This window comes from Pithys albifrons, chromosome 5, assembly GCF_047495875.1.
Source record: "Pithys albifrons albifrons isolate INPA30051 chromosome 5, PitAlb_v1, whole genome shotgun sequence".
NCBI lineage: Eukaryota > Metazoa > Chordata > Aves > Passeriformes > Thamnophilidae > Pithys > Pithys albifrons.
Window position 1 is genome coordinate 16718259 of NC_092462.1, and position 17887 is coordinate 16736145.

A 17887-nucleotide genomic window follows, 5' to 3' on the forward strand; every position below is an offset into this window, starting at 1 on the left:
CTGAAGAGGTTTAGGTAACTTTACAACAGACTGGCAGCCCTTTATCTTCTCAAACCTCACAACACATTTGTGGAGGCTAAAGGGCCTGTTTACTGACAGTGAAATCAGTGTGACATACCCATAAGCAAAACAGATCCCTCCTCAGGACTCTCAGCCATGGGTCCACAGACGTAGCTATGCAAAGCTATACTGACTTAAAGAAATGAAAGCCTATTGCAGTGAGCAGAAGCAAAACAGTTTGTTATCCAACCTTTCATATAAGGGAAACAAAATAAAAATAAAAAAACTCAACACAAAACCCCAAACAACAAACTAAAAAAACTCTCAAACTATCAGTTAATCATCAAGAAATTCTATTTGCCATATGGTTTGCAATTAAATACAGAAAGAAATAAATAAAAAGGCCTGTGGATGCCACTTTTTTATTTCAAATGAAAAAATTAATTCTAACAGTTCCAAAGTTATTGGAATCTGTATTTCACTCCCTCACAGAGATTCTCTAATAATATCATGGGCTTTTGGGAAATGCTCTGCAGTCAAAGACTTCTCAAGTCCATAAAGTAAGCCTAGAAACATGATGAAACACTACTCAGTGTTTTGAGAAAGGATAGCATAAGAATTTCATGCCAGAAGAGTGAGATTTGAACATGCTGTGAACAGCAGCAACAACTCAAGTCCTCACAAATAATAGAAAGACACTTAATAGGGCTCTCTCCACAACAGCATCAGGGAACACTTCCCTAGCACCAATTTGTAAAAGTTACTGCATACTTCTAAATTACCTGGAAATAATTCTTATGAGAAAAGCTCTGATGCAAAAGCAGCCAAATGTTTGAACAGTATCACAGAAGCAAAGGCTGCTGGAGTACCAAAACCAAGTCCTGAGACAGGTTTGTACATGGCAGTCCAACAAAACTGCTCTTCTATCACATCTTCACCTGCCGAAGCATTTGGGAAGTAGCTTAAGGATTTTATGTACATGTCATATTTTGATTTATATCTTGTAGTGGTACTTGAAGAAGCAGAACTAAGTTGTCTCATCACAGCAATCACTTGGGCCTGTTTTCAGTTTGTACCACAAAGGGAACCAAACCTTTGGTTGCACAGATGACTGAAAAACTACTTTCTGAAATGATCTACATAAAGACCTGTGCACAGAGAGAGCTCATCTAAACCACAATAAAAACGGTACAGTTTTCTTCAGCAATATGTATGGACTTGTACCTTGACTACAGCTGTGAGGCCTGACAAATTGACTTTAAACAAACAAAACCGGACAGTACTGAAGGTAATTCCTGCCTCCTGCAGTCTCAACAATCCATGACTCCAGATAAGATATGTTCCCTGAGAGGAAGGAGATAGCCCAGAATCCATAGGCACAAGAAATCAGCAGACACAAAAGTGCAGAAAAAAGCATCAGCAGAGACTACAAATGACTTAGCTGAAATATTACAGTTAATTCCTAACAGCCTGAATAACCCCTAAGCATGAAACTGCGACTTAAGGCACAGACAAAAAACGTGGGGCTGCACAGAGAACTCTTTCAGAGGTACAAACAGACTTTGGTAACTTAGTATTACCAAAGTGCAAATTCACCCACGCAGGTCCACATGCTGGACAATGGTGAAAAATGCAGCACAGATGTACCACATTTACAAGAAAAATATTCCATAAGGAGTATCAAAGATCAATATTTGGAAATCTATGTTTTAGTTTAACTGGTGCTAATTAAATATTCCAACTCATGCAATCAAGAAACTCATCAGAGAAATCTTTGGGATATTTGTGTCTCTAGGGGAACTCACGATTTAGGATCAGAGCACACAAACAGGTCACATGCCAGTGAACATGGTCCTATAAGTAACCTTGTCTTCAGTGCTGTTTTCTCATGGAATCTGCATATAAAACAGGACAGGGACAAAGAAAGACATGATCTGATAAAATTCAAATGGTGAAATACCATTTGAGTGGTGATCTGGCTTCTTACCTATGAGATCAACCTGTAAAACAGAGAAGGACATCAGCCAGTGCACAAGGATCTGATGCACACCAGCAACTGGTGAGACAGCAGCATGAGCAGATTCATTTTCAGGATCAAAGTCTAGTCAATGATGAAGCACATTCCTTTACTCATTCAATAACCATCATCTCTCTAGGCCAATTGCCTACATACTCCCATATTATTTTGAGCTGGTGGTGCTTCCTGAGTGCATCAGGAAACAAGGATTCATGTCCTTGAAGCTCCTACAAGCACCCACACGTCCCTGAGAATGCTGCAAGGCCCCTACTGCAAGGCTTTTCATACTGCCCTTGCTCAAAATGCCTTCAGGCAGCAACCCTTGGCAAGTCCAGGGGACCCTAAAAAAGGTGCTTGAGCCTTGTGCGAAAAATTGTGGACCATCTGAGCTTCCCACATCTCTGTGCTTGGCTCCTTCTGGTGCAAATGAGGTGCAGCAACTCGACTCAAGCAGGAATCCCACCTGCAAAGCACCACACATGCAAACTACAGCTGTGTCTCTGTTCTGCACCTCCATACCTTTGGGTGACCCCTAGTCCACTGAAACACAGCTAGGCCACCCCATTCAGCTCTGTGTGAGCACAAATGCCTTGCCCATTACACCTGCACACCAAGATGAAAGGCTCAGGTTTCCTTTAGAAGGGAACAAATACACAGAATGAGATTTTATCTTCTATATAAAACTCATAACAATCAGCAAATACAACAGAATCAAATTAAGCTAATCACACAACTTTGCTATATGTGCATATTTCCCACTATGAAGGTATTAATTTAAATTCTCTTCTGATTTCTGTTGACTATGAAACATTCCTCCAAGTATGAGAGAAGCATTAATAACTGCAGACATCACCAATCACTTTGTGGTCACTGACTCTGGTACAGAAAACTCCCACACAGAAGTGTGGCATGGGCCTCGTGCTGTACAGGAGACAGTTTCACTCCTGTAAATTAACTTTGTCAGCATAGCAAAAGGGAAAAAAACAAACAATTTTAAGTATTAAACCATGTAATGACTTAAGGAATGAACAGAATGTTTTCAAAATGCAAATTAAAGGCATCTGTATTTTAATTACAGTATCAAAACTGCAAGATAGTTGCCTCCACTGGCATTTTTTTCATTCATCTTCAGAGATGGCTGTGTATAGAGTATTAGCTTCATAGTATAAACCTACTCCCACATGCATTCCCAAAATAATTTGAATGTATTACCAATAAACAAACACACGCAAGTAAGTTTTAAGGCCGCCCACAGACATTATAGACAAAAAGAGGACTTGTCACTTTTGCTTTTGGGATTATAACTAAAATTGCTTTGACATTTAATACATGGAAAACAGAATACAACAGCAGTGTGAGCTTCAGTGTCACACACTTAACACAACATTCATTTAAGATGACAAAATTAAAAAAAAATCTGCAAATAGATCCTGTTGCTATGCAGCTGATTTCTCACACGAAAGTTAGCAAAGGTTAAACAGAACCTTGGCTCCAACAAATTTTTCTCGAATACTCTCAATGAGCTCAGTTTTGTTGCTGTCAGCCTATAAAACTGACTTTTATACTGAGTCACTAAGAGGATACAGATGACAAACAGCTCCATTACAAAAGGCTGACAAGACTTGCCTTGAGAAGCAGCAGTGATACCACAACAGTGGCAACGCTGACTTCATCTTTGCATAAAATACAGTTGATGCTTTCACTACACACCTACACAGTCAGTCTGATTCTCAATTTCATCCCCCAAAGACTAGTGCTATGGCATAAAATTTCCTCACTTCCCCCAAACTTCTTTTTGGTAATGAATCCTTGGCATATTTCACCAGGAAAATTGCTTCAGTATGAAATCATTATAGCCAAGTGCTTGTTAGCAGGATGGGGGGAATAAATATACTGGTGGTATCCTAAAGCACATGCAAACCCCCATACTCATACCTGAAAACAAAGAAACAAAAACGAAAAACAGCCTACCTGATTCTCAGGGAAGCTCCAGATAAATAACGAATATAGCCCAAGAACTAATTGCAAATTACTTTTTAATTTGACTACAGAGAAAGATGGCATAACAAACATTTTGGGAAGTCACATGAGAGGTTTTGCTCCCTCAACAACAATGCCCATCAGTTCCGCAGCTGGCACTCCCACTGGCAGCTACACTGGCCATGGCTTTTCAAACTGGGCATGAAGGATGATCTTGGGCTTGGCACATAAAGGCTCAGGTTGGAAGACAATTGAGCAAGAGTTGCTGAAGCTCTGGAAACCAGCAATGCACAGTCAAATTATGGGAGCAGAAACAACACAGATGGTGGGTGAGACTTAACGGCATACTGGTAAATCCAAACCAGGGTGAAACATTCCATTTTCTGAAGCTTTCTACAATTTAGGCAACAGCCAGGCACTTTGGTAAAAGCATTCAAACTCATCAGTGAAGTACAGTCTGACCTCCAGAGGTGCTGCACATATACCACAGGTATCAATGGTGTTTGGGGTAGAATCACACACTGAAAATAAGTAGTCTCTGGGGAAGGTACTTGAACATGGACAGAAGGGCCTGCCTTCAAAATATGAATGCTTAACTGTTCAAGTCTCACTGTTTGCTACTATCCTATTATCAGACAGATTTCCTACCATGAGGGAGCACTTTGTAGCTCAGCCTTGGCAGGTCCCGTGCAGGCAGTGATCCTCTCGTGCCATATATCTGTCTGCATGGTTGTACAGGAAGGTTTTCGTGCCTGCACCACACGCATCTCAGACCCACAGTTAAAAATTCCGCATTTGATGCCAAATTCACATAGACCAGAGGCATAATAAGCATACCCAGGGCAAGAGTTACCAGATAGATTAAGATATTGTATGAATCAGGATGCATGGAAAACTCTCTTCAACATAAACAAGATTTTAGTCAGCCCCAGACTTCCACTGGTAATAATCATCTTCTTTCAATATTTTGAGCACATAAAGAAGATAGAGACTACAGTGAGAAACTTACTCAAATCTGATTGATTCAAAGTAGAGTGAGTGTTAAGCAAACCTCAGAGATACCACACCGGCTTTCTTTGCATACAAACCTCTTATTGCACAGAGCTTTCATAAACAAGCATTGAAATCTACTTCATATTTTTTACACTTCTACAACATATCAAAACTTGACACATCAGTGAAGACAACTATATTTGTGCCCTGACATTAAGATGGTTCAAAACCAAAAACGTGGAGGTGAGTTTCCACAGAAATTACCATCTATTTGCCCATTCAAGTATCCATAATGGGACATAAATTGAAAAGTAATATAGGGATTAACAGACTATATTGAATAAACACAGTGGGCTGACTGGATGTGGAAATGCAGAATCATTTATGTCAGAAAAGACCCTTAAGACTGAACTGTTAAACCAGCACGGCAACATCCACCAGTGAACTGTGCTTCTAAATACACCACATCTACAAGTCTTTGAAATAACTCCAGGTGTGGTGACTCCCTTATTTCCTTTCCACAAGTCTGTCCAAATCCTTGGTAACCCATTAGGCAAAGAATTTTTTCCTAATACACAGTCTAAACTTCCTCAGTGTGGCTTGAGGCTGTTCCCTCTTGTCTTATTACTTGGGAGGAAAGACTGACTCTTACCTTACTACAACCTCCTTTTAGGAGGTAGTTGTAGAGAACCATCAGGTCCCCCCCCAGCCTCCTTTTCTCCACGCTAAGCAACCCCCAGATTCCTCAACTGCTCCTCATGAGACTTGTGCTCCAACCCTTCACCAGCTCCACTGCCCCTTCTCTGGACATGGTCCAGCACCTCAGTGCCTTCCTTGAACTGAGGGGCCCAGAACTGGATGCCGGATTCGAGGTGTGGCCTCAGCAGTGCTGAGGACAGAGGGACAATCATTGCCCTAGTCCTGCGGGCCACACTATTGCTGATATACAGTCCACAATGCCAATGGCCTTCTTGCACACCTGGGCACACACTGGCTCATGTTCAGCTACTCTCGACCAGCACTCCCAGATTCTTTTCTGCCAGGGAGCTTTCCAGCCACTCTTCCCCAGCCTGTAGAGCAGTATGGGGTTGTTGTGACCCAAGTGCAGGACCCAGGACTTTCTTGGTCCTTCAGGACTGCCTCCCATACGTATCTGTCAACCAGGCTCCTGAACAGGTCAAGGTCTGCCCTCCAAAAGAGAACATAGCAAGGACAGTAGCCAGTCACTTAAACAATACAACTCAATCAAGAGTACCACTCGATTGGCAAGGCAATGTTCTTTTGAGAAGTCTACCCCAGGTAAAAAACAATCAAAAAATCCACAACTGAAATTACGTTCAGGGTTTCAAAGGAGCAATGCTTGCTGTCATTAAAATCTGTTTATCCACCCACAGTGACCAAGGAGAACTCTTAAGTGATGATACTGGTGTCATTAAGGCCTTACACTGATAAGGCTGTTGATGCTACGTTATGGACTCCTTTGTTGCTGCAGGACACACTACTTCAAAGCATCTAATATCATCTGAAATAATTACAAGACACTTGTAGCTGTTGCAGTGCCACTCAGTGGTGCAGGCCCTTGAAGTGAAAAATCCTGCTTTACAGTGACAAATAAAAAACACATCCTTTTCCTATGCTGCCTGAGGGTGAATGAAAAAATTATGAATGAATGTATTAACAAATTAAGCCATTTTTCCCCCTTAAATTGAATCATTAATCACCTTCAGCTTCTGTTCTGGCAGAACAGATGTGGCCATTTATCACTGAGGACAAACTTCAAAGACTTTTCATGTGGAGTAGAATATCCTACCTGGAACAACTTCAAAAAGGAACTTTCCTGGGCTTTCTTCATTGCAGGGATGCTCAATTACTCTGTTGCCAGGCAGAAAGATGGTACCCTAAAGCAAAAAAATAACAAACATGGGATTAAAAATGCTACAATGCTTCTGATAGACTAATGCTGCTTTTTTTTGGACTGGGTTATACAGGAATTTGTGATGCTGCACCTGGGCAGCGGAATTCCAAAGTGAGATGGAGGAGGGATTATCCCAAAAGCCAACAGCACAGATCCCCTTAATTAACTGAGGCATTCAATAACGGCTTTAGGTTTTTTTAATCTCTTGGGTATTTGCTACCATGCAGATTTTTGTATTTAGTAACATACATTAATGCCACTGTGCTGCAGGGAAAAAAACAAGACTAAAAGAAAGGTTTAGTGAAAAGCTAAGAAGCTGCATATGTGAAGCAGGTGAACTTACCAGATACGTTTCTTGGCTAAAGCCAAAGGATATGTGGACAGAAGAGTAACCTCAGTTTGTGGGGTGAATACCCAGTTCCTGCGCTGTGTCCTTTTGTACCATTCCAGGAAAGCAGCACAGAGAAAACATCCCACTTCCACCCACTGGCTGCAGCATGCTGGTCTGCTGGTGCTAAGCCACAGCAGGCACAACACGAATCCTGTTCAAAGATGCATTTGCTACAGGCAGAGAGGTGTTGGATAATCTCTGTGATGGTCACTGAACACTTTTATTACATCTTTACTATTTGAGAGGGCAGGTGGGGAACTTCAGCTCTGCATATTTAGTAACACTGCTTACCAAAAACAATGCCTGCAATCCTCAGAACATTTCTGGGTCTATGATAAAGAGATTGTTTCCCTCCCACCTTCCCCTTTGGTCCTGTTGACCGTGGGATGGATAGACCACCCCTTTCCTCTGAGAGCTCTTTTTTGTTTTCAGAAATTACAGCTCCTCCTAGTACTGACTGTTTCGATCTCAGTCCTTCATGAAATGATGCTGGGATAGCTATCCAGGAATAAATTTTTGAAGTGGCTTCCTAGAATTGTATTAGGTACATCCTAATATAAGATGTATCAGGTACGTCACTGTTAATGGGATCTAATACCTTATCCACAATTACAGCATAACAGGGCCCCCATCTCCAAATCAAACAACTTCTGTAACTTACACAAGATTAAACACAGAGTTTCAAGTAAGGTCCTTATCCCCGTAAGGATAATTGAGCCCAGCACGAAACACCATTTTCCATGATAGTTTCAACCAAATGCTGCTTCCAAATATCATCTAAACAGCACTAAAGATATCCCTGTACACAAACCCCATCAGTTCTGATATCCAGTATTCATTGCTATCACCTGTAACCTGCATAACCATTTACAATTATTGGGGCGTAAAGACAAGCTGAATGCTATAGTCTTCTCACAAAGGAGACCTTACAAACCGACATAAAAAGGTCATTTGAATAAACAGGTAACAAACATTTCACAAAATCAGTATTTGTACCAGCTGATGTGGAGTCTCAATTCCACACAGACTTGCCAGTACATTGCTGTCTGCCAGCAGGTACAGTGTACCATAGGGAGCCAAAGACAGGGTGCACAGGTATTTTTTACAAGATCACACAAAATCACCTGCATTAAACACCACAATACTTGCTGCTGAAAACATGAAATGGAACAGCATTCTGTTGCAGTGGTATCAGCAGCAGTGGGGAGCTCTCTCTACTCACTGAAAATGTATTAAAAGTCTTGGTCCAATCGCTTTACTAGGAGCTGTTTTCCTTCATTCCTGCTACAAGCAGCATCTGTTAATAGTTGTCACACTCTCAGAGCCTTCTGTGAAATACCTTATTAGGCAAGAATATCATCACAAACAAAAACAATTATATGAATGGTAAAAGATAAGTCACAAAATAGTTTGACTTCTCATATTAACACCTTGAGAAAAAACAGCAAATATAAGGAAACATTTTTTCTGAGAATTATAGGAGAAGAATCTACATGTATTTTTGTCACAGGTAATAGATCACAGAGGCTGATAACATTTTTGTCCCCACTTTAACTTGCAGATCGAGCTGGTTTTACCTAAAAAAGCACCACCCAGCACACAGGATGAGCAGATCACTCTTCAAGCTGGAGTAAATTTCACTGGCTTGAGAACTTCCATCAGCGAAGTCATATAACATATTCAAGCTAATTACAAGTCTTGCTATTCAATTAAACAAAAATACAAAAATAAGGAGACCTAGCCGACTGCACTTTAAACTAAAATCAATTTATGACACAATAACTGAAAACTGTATTCAACTTTGCTGTCAACTCATTAGCAGTAAGCATCCTGCAGTCTCATTACAATGGGATACTTCCTGATTCTTTGATGTAAAACCCTTGTAGTACTTACAGTGAGCTGTCTTAATGACACCTTTTGGAGAACATAGGAACAAAACGGTTATAATATTTTTAACCTTAGCACCTTCATTTCATAGATGAAACCTATTTCATCTACTCAAATGTAAAGCCTAAAGCCACACAAATAGCTAAGTTAGTATAAAGGGAAGCCAGACAGTTACACCACACAGAATATTTCTATGGTTTAAAAAGCAAACATGTCTTCAAATGGCAGTTTCATTTTACAGTCTATTTCCAATACTATCATTGGAAACATAAGTGCACGTGAACTACTTAAATATATGTGTTTGTGAGGGGTTTTTTAAATGAAAAAACAGCTTTGTCTGTACAAGATGCACCTGGGTCCCCCCAGATTAGGGGAGAAAGCCTAGGAGAGCGATTGCAGCTCTTTCACTTCCCATTCTGTCTGCTTTCACACCCATCTGTCTGCCCTCATCATACAGCAACACTTCCCCCTCACTAAGTTTTGTGGCTATCTACATAACTGTACTGGGGCTGTGTGGAGTGACCCTTTGCCTTATTTCTCAGCAGCTGGCACTATGTTTCACAAAAACACTAACACCCAAGGAACACATTTGTAGTGTAACAAAGCCCCTGTGGCCCCTCGTGTGGCACAGCCCCGGCTGCTGGGTATTTGATATGGAGAGTCCCCACGTCACTGTTGGTCCCATTGCTCTATTGCCTTTCTGGGCCCTTAAGGTGCAACATTAAGCCTATCCTTACAGCTTGGATAGTCCAAAGAGTACAGACTCTAAGTCAGCTGCAAAGCTTCAACAAGATAAATATCTGTTTTTCACCTTGAGCACCCAGAGGGAAGTAAGAGAAAACCAACTATATACCCATAGACACCTAGGAAGAAAGTAATTTGCATATAAGAGAGGAAGGTAATTTCCAGAGGAAATACAAGTTTTGACTTAGGTGTCAGTGCATCAGTGCACATAAATGTTCCATAATAAGAAAACTTCACAATGTTTCACATCAACTAACTCAAAATTGTTAAAAAACCAAAAATCTCAAAAATCTCAACCCAAGACTGCAGATTGGACCAGATTAATATTCTGGTTTTAAAAAAAAAGAAAAAAAACCAACCACAACAAAAAACCCCACCACAGTGCCAGCCAGGTGGCAGAAATACAGAAACACATGAAAAAGGGAAGTGGGAGAAAAACATGGCCCTGACACAAGTTCCTGCTCACTGCCATTGCCATTCTGTTTGCAGGCCAGGTCAGCAGTGTTTTGCAGAGCTCCTGCTGTGGTATGCCTGAACTGTTTTTTTATTTCCAAGACTTCTGTCTTTAGCAGGGCAGTTCTGCTTCTCTAGCTGAGCATTCAGGATGACTCAGCATACAGGAGAAGTTTGGGTTGCTCAAGAAGCATGGGCTTTTCCCTCAGTGAGCACCAAAACCCCACTTTTAAAGGAGGTTCTCTCACATGGATTTTTCTACAGCACACTGTTGCTTCAAACTAAAGATCACCTAAACAGCAGAGCAATAACATGTTTGCTGAAATCAAAAATCTGCATATGTTAAGAAAAATTACTACTCTGTTAATGAAGTGCTTGATAAAATCCTGTGGTGCAGCAGGAATGACATCAATCTACTTTGGGTTGGAGTCACAGCATGATGAACAGTCTTGCTGAAATCGATGTTTTATCCCATGCTGGTCCCCCAAAACACTTGCAGTGCCATTCAACAGCTGGACTTCACAAGGAAGCACGGAAGAGGAGACAGGATGGCCACCCCACAAGTGCTTCATGAGGACCAGCTGACAGATGGTATTTCTGTTTTGCACGGTCTGTGTAACAAATTGCAATAGTGAGGCAACCCTGTCCCTCTTTCTCATTCTGCTCCACTACTTTTCTCTACCTACACTTTACACCCAGCCTTGTCTGACCTTCATTTTCTGAAGCAGACTTGCCACCTGTGTTTGAGAGGTACCAGGTTTTCCCCAAGGAAGTTTATGATATAAGGAATTCCCTTGCTTTTAAGATGCTGACTGGCAACTGCAAAGATAAATGCATGATTTTCAGTATCTCTGGATGGATTTTACTCAAAGTATGCAGATATGTGAGGAAGTTAACTGCTTTCTTGCCAAAATAATGTTTTCAGGATTTATTCTAATACAGTTCCCCAGGGCTTTCACTGGTCTACTTGCTTGCTCATAGTTTGTTCTGCCACCATTTAAAAGTTACTTCAGATGTACACAGTACCAGCACTTACACCTTCTTTCCTTTCCAGCTTTCATTCACTGAATTCTACTTCCATTTTCAAGTTAGGTGCTGCATTTACATATCTATTTTTCTTGAATCATGGAAAACTCCTCCCAGGAATTTTTTTCTGCTACTTTTCAGTTAACATAGAGGATCTTCACACAGCTTCTTCCTTTATGCCTGTTACTAGAGGTTAACCACAACACAGAAGTGGATATGTTAGTTTGGCAGCAATTTCCAGTGTTTTATCCCTTCCAGAGTTCAGCCCCTGAACAAACACAACCCAGCTATTCATGCCTCTCTACAAGAAAGGCTCCCAAATCAGCTAGACTGCGTCCCTCAGGAAAAAAAAAGAAAAAACCTCAACTGCTCCTCAGAAGCAGTGCTAAGCTCTGCAGCCCAGGATCAGCTGTCCCTCGCCACATCAACCCCTCTCCCTCCCTCTGTGGTGTCACTCAACATCTCCACAGCTCCCAGAAAAGGTTCTCTCTGAGAAGGCAGATGTGGTAAAGCAGCATCAGCTCTCAGAGAGGCAGGAAGGTCATCAGCCAGGAAAGAGGCAGCTGATGGGGAGGATGAAGAGGCAGAGAGGATCCCTGGGGACACGTGTCTTCTGTATGACTCAGAGCCACACACAATGCAGCAGTGTTCTGTGGTTTCTGGAAAGTCTTAATTGTCATACTTTCAGAACAACAGCACACTTCAATTTGATGGCATCTTAAACTGAAAACCACTACATTTAGTGGATAATGTTCTGAACATCACTAGAATTTACAAGGTGGCAGCCTGAAAGGCATCCATGGTATTTCACAGAGAAGCCTATCAGCTAAAGGAAATAATACACCCAATACATATGCACAAATATATTTCTACATGTATACACAGATGTGTACATGCATTGTGAATTCATAAGCAATGCACAGCAAAGAAGGATAAGGATAAGGTGAATACACAAGTTATCAGTTAACTACAAGTTCTTGTTCCTTTCATCACTGTTTTCACTTTTAAACTATGACAAAAGTAGATCTCAAGTCCAAGTGAGCAATTTGTACCATCAGGAGCCTACAAACACGAGATGAGAATACTAAGGACAATAATAAAAACTGCACTGTTCTCACTAAAAGCAGTTTGACTGCAGTAACTTCTTAAAATTTCTACTCAATTTCCACCATTACAATGCATTTCCAAGATCCCACTTGCTGCCAAAGGGCAGAGCAACTCTGAAAGCCAGCCCTTTCATTTCACTGCCTACGCAGAGATATCTGTATTCCAGACTGGGGCCCGAGCAAGTTCACCAGCTGGCTCCAAACCCTGGATCAGTGCTGAGGCAGAGCTGCCACTAGCTGGGCAAAGGGTGGTTACCATGAGCAGACCTAAAAGGCCTACAAGGTCATAACTTCAAGTCAAGCATTATCAATGTTCTGACTAATAATCACCAGGGACATTCTGAAGTTATAAAATTATTGTTCTTCAGTTTAAACAGAAGTATTTTTGTCCAGAGATCTCTCAACCCCATTTACATTCAGGCTCTAAAATCTTCTTGGTGAACACTATGTAAAGAAAAAAGTTTTGCTGGTTTTACTGAATTGTCACTGTTACATATGTGCAATGCCAGGTTTTCTGGCACACATGACAATAGCGGGACAACTAAAAAGTAAATACAAGCTATATTTTTTTAATTGTAAGAGTGTAATATTTTTAATTTTTATTTTAGGACTGGATTTTTATACCACTTAAAGAACCAAAGCACTGGAAGAAGCAAAATTACTGCAGGAGGTGATACAGTCTTTGCCATGCAGCTATTGCAGCATTTATAGCTTTGCAATATGCACAAGGAGAGAACACCAGGGGGGCTAGGGAGGGAGCAACTACTCAGATTTCAGGGAGTATGTAACATGCCAGGAATGAAGAACAAAGAATAAATAAAAAAATAGATTTGGTTGGATAAAATTAAGCCAATGCACAGCAAACATTTTTCCGGCATAAATTCCATTACATTTGACTTTTTTTGTCCCACTATGTTAAAACATTTCTAGAGTTTGTTTCTGTTTAAGAATGAGAATTTTTGTTTAGTTTTCAGAAACTCTGCAAACAGGAACAAAAATGAGGTTTTTTCTTTTACCTAAAGAAAGGTTCAAACCTTCCTCATAGGTTAATGTTCAAAACAAGAGGTAAATTCACCTTTGTAGTGGTAAATACCATATATACCTTTTGCTTGACACTGAAAACCAAAGCATGTATCCTGACATGAGAGACAGAGATGACAGACTTACTACAATATGATTACAGTTTCTTTAAAGATTTTTCTATCTTTCTCCCCTACCAGACCTTTCACTTAATGGTTGAGTGCCCTTCTCTGCTTGAAAGAAACTTCTTTCTTCAAGAATGAAGCAATCTTGGCTTAAGCAGCCACTAGAAAAAAATTCCCTTCATTTGTTCCACAACAGAAAGTTCATACCAAGTAAAGTTAAAATACCACAAAAAAAAATTTAAGTTTGCCTCAACCCAGATTCATATATGCCTATGGTTTTCATTTCTTTAGTAAAGGCAAGAGAGAAGAGTGGCCATTTCCTGACCATGCTTGAATGAAATGAATGAATGAAATTCAATGTCTGGGGCTTTTCTTCCTAAATCTGTTTTCCAGCACCTACCTCTACCTTACATTTGAAAGTAAAACTTAACATGCTCCCTGCCTACCTCTAAATTCCATATGCTATTTTGAAGAGTTTCAGACAGATCTTGGATTAGCATGAAGCAGCTTTCCTTTCTAAAGCAGATTTTGTGTGGTATCTAGAGAAGCTTTAACACCTCTATTTTACCCACCCTCTCCTGGCTTCTTTCTAATGAATGAGCTTATTCAATTATATGTCACCAGCTTGTGTGAGAAACACGGCTCCTCACACAGAGATTTCGCTTTTCTTTCCCAAGTTTGTCACAATGGGGTATAAGGAGCCAGGGAGAGAATTACAGGGGCAGTTCCCTTGGGCATGAAGGCATGGTGTGAATCTGCTCTCACATAAGCACTTCTAGAAGGAGTAATTAGGACTGTGATCTGGGATAGGTGAGATAGGTATAATGAGACTGAGCTCAGTTAAGAGAACAGGACAAGTCACAGGGTTCAGAGGCCGGGAGATGCCACAGGAGTTCCTCCCTGGGGAACCCACTGTGCAATTGCCATGTTACTCCCAGAAATGACCCCTGGTATTTTCCAAAGGCAAAGAAAAAGGAGATATATAAAAAAAAATTTGGAGACTGCATGGAGTTTAAGGACTCAAGAATAGAAGCTTGAGTCACTACTATATGCACACACAGAAGTTTTGATAACATTAGTCTTCACAGCAATCATAAAATTTTGACCAACAGACAACAGTGGAACTGAGCACTACTGAATTATTACACAAGATTTTTACTACAAGAAAAGTATTACTTCCAGTAGCTCTTGTCATTAAGAAATTCAGCTTATTATTAGCTAAACTATTTTTCAAAGGAAAAAAAAAACCAATAAAACACCTGTGCTGGTTTGAAGGTGAACCAGCAAGGGAAAATGAACTCACCACGAGAGAGATTATAAGTCAGAGCTAAAATTTAATAATAATATTACAATAACAACACTGATACACAAGGGAAATTGCTTTCAACTCACAATACCCCAGCAGTATAACCCAGTGTCCTGGGGCACAAACCCAGGGGGGGTTTGTTTGCCCTTGTGCTGAGACCCCTGTGGCTCCCCCAAGTCCAGAGCAAAAGGAAAAGAAAAACCTGTTGGTGCAGGCGAGGGCTGTGGTCTGGGCGAGAGTGGTGATCTCCTGCTGTCGAGGTCCTGCTGCTGCTCTGGATCCGACGAGAAGGTTCCCGAGGTCTTCTTACCCACCACTTATGTACCCTCAGGGAGCACTCAGTCCCTCCCCCTGGGCGGGGACTCACACAATGGGTGATTAACTCTGGGAGCCAGGGGTTGTTGAGCTGTTGATGGCCCATTAGCAGCTCCGCCCCCCTCAGGCTGGGTGTGAAGTGATAATGGCTCCCTGGGCAGCTGCTGCTAATGGCCCATTGTCCTTGGGGAATGAATAGAGGGGGTGGAATACACAGGTTTGATCACCACCACACAGGGTTAGCTGGTCCCTCCTGCTGAACTAGGACAACACCAGAACACAAAGAACCAAGACTTTTGCAAAGGAAATTTACTGACTTCTAGTCCTGAGAACATCTAGGTCAAAACAATGTAATGATTCCCCAAAAGGATGATATTTGACAAGGGAAAAGTTTCAAGCATGACCTCTCATTTATATACAGAGCTCTCTAGTGACAGTCTGGACAGATACAAAAACACTGCGAGAGAGACTTTGGTCTGTTTAGGAGTCTGGCTGACAGAGTCCCCTGTGAGGCAGTCCTGAAGGGCAAAGGAGCCCAGAAATGCTTCAAGGAGGAAATCTTAGAGATGCAAGAGCAAGCCATCCCCATGTGCTGAAAAATACAGGCTGGTAGGGAAGATCATCAGTATGGTTGAAGACAGAGCTTAGGATGAGACTCAAGGAAAAAGGAGGAGACCTTATGACTTTTGAAAGGAGGGGCAGGTAACTCAGGGGGACTGCAAGGATGTAGTGAAACTATGCAGGGAGTAAATCAGAAGGGCCAAAGTGCTACTAGAACTTAATCTGGGTACTGCTGCATAAGACAGTAAAAATGTTTGTACTAATAACATCAGCAACAAAAGAAGGGCTAAGGAGACTCTCCATCCTTTATTGGACAGGGGGAAGCATAGTGACAAAAGATGAGGAAAAGGCTGAGGTACTCAATTCCTAATTTGAGATCAGGCCCAGTCAGCATGGGTTTATGAATAGCAGGTCCTACTTGGCTAACCTGATCTCCTTCTATGACAATGTGACCCCCCTAGCACACAAGGAAAAGGCTGGGGATGTTTATCTAAGACATTAGTAAAGCCCAGCATTTCCCGCAGTATTCCCCCCGGAGAAACTGGCTTCTCATGGCTTGGACAGTGGCACTCTTCACTGGGTTAAAAAACTGGCTGCACATGTAGAATGGTGGTAAATGGAGTGAAATCTAGCTGGCAGCCAGTTATAAGTGGTGCTGATCTGCTGGAGCGTAGGAAAACCCTGTAGAAGGATCTGGACAAGCTGGATTGATAGGCCAAGGCCAGTGGTATGAGGTTCCACTAGCCAGGTCCTGCCCTTGGATCACAACAACCCCAGGCAGCACTACAGGCTGGGGCAGAGTGGCTGGAAAGTTGCCTGGCAGAAAAGGACCTGAACGTGCTGGTGAACAGCAGCTGAACATGAGCCAGAGTGTACCCAGGTGGGCAAGAAAGCCAATGGCATCCTGGTCTGTATCAGCAATAGTGTGGCCAGCAGGACTAGGGAAGTGACTGTCCCTCTGTACTCAGCACTCATGAGGCTGCACCTCAAACCCTGTGTTCAATTCTGGGCTCCTCATGACAAGACATTGAGGTGCTGGAGCAAGTCCAAAGGGCAACAGAGATGGTGAAGGGTCTGAAGAGTTAAGTCCTGTGAGGAGCAGCTGAGGGAGCTGGGGTTGTTTAGCCTGGAGAAAAGGAGGCTCAGGTGACACCCTGTTGCTCTCTGCAACTACCTGAAAGCTAGGTGAGTGTTGGTCTCCTCTCCTTAGTAACAAAAACAAGGGGAAATGACCTCAAGTTGTGCCCAAGGAGGTTCACATTGAACATTGGCAAAAATTTCTTCACTGAAAGAGTTCTCAGGCATTGGAACAGGCTGCCCAGGGAAGAGGTGGGCTCACCACCCCTAGAGGCATTTAAAAGAAACGTAGATGTGGCACTTAGGGACATGGTTTAGCAGTGGACTTCACAGTGTTAGGTTTTGGTTGGGCTCAGATCGTCTTAGAGGTTTTTCCCAACTTAAATATCTTACTGATTCCATATATGATTGAGCAGGTTAAATCAAGTCAGTCATTAAATACTGAACCAAACATTTTTCAATTTAAGATTCAGAGGGACAAAAAACCCACCCCAAAACTAAACTTTTTATTTCATCTTGGTTTCTTTTCTGATTTTGAAAAGGTGGGCAACCAGTGTTCACTGCACACCAGTTGTCTTCCCTCCAAGGGTTGAGCGGATTTCCTTTTTACACTCTATTTGTCTTAATTCCCACAACTAATGGAAAGGATTAGAATATAGTCTGTGACAGAAAGATAAACATTTAGAGTGACCAGAACTGCTACTGCCATGGTCAGATTTCCTCATGGAGGGAAGTGGATACCAAGGGAAGGTCAGACTGCTTCTGACCACAGCAAATTCAACTTTCAAAGTTTCTCATCTAGGATCATTACAGCCAGCTTCCCCCCAGCCCTTTCTTCAGCACTTCTTATTGATTGAGCTTATAGCAGTCTGGGTTTAGATGGATTATGCTACTCTGCTCTTATAAAAACTACTAAAGGGACAATACTGGACTTTTTAAATCAAAAAATCAAATGAAAGAAATAATGTTTA

General features: G+C 41.6%; 1 protein-coding gene across 1 annotated transcript in view; it reads right to left on the reverse strand.

Moving 5' to 3' along the window:
- Positions 1–17887, reverse strand: part of ARHGAP24 (Rho GTPase activating protein 24) — a 209276-nt gene that overhangs the window by 126750 nt on the left and 64639 nt on the right. Inside the window, exon 3 of the mRNA XM_071555764.1 lies at positions 6801–6888. Within this exon, the coding sequence (XP_071411865.1) occupies positions 6801–6888 (88 nt within the window). The remainder of the gene's footprint in view (positions 1–6800; positions 6889–17887) is intronic.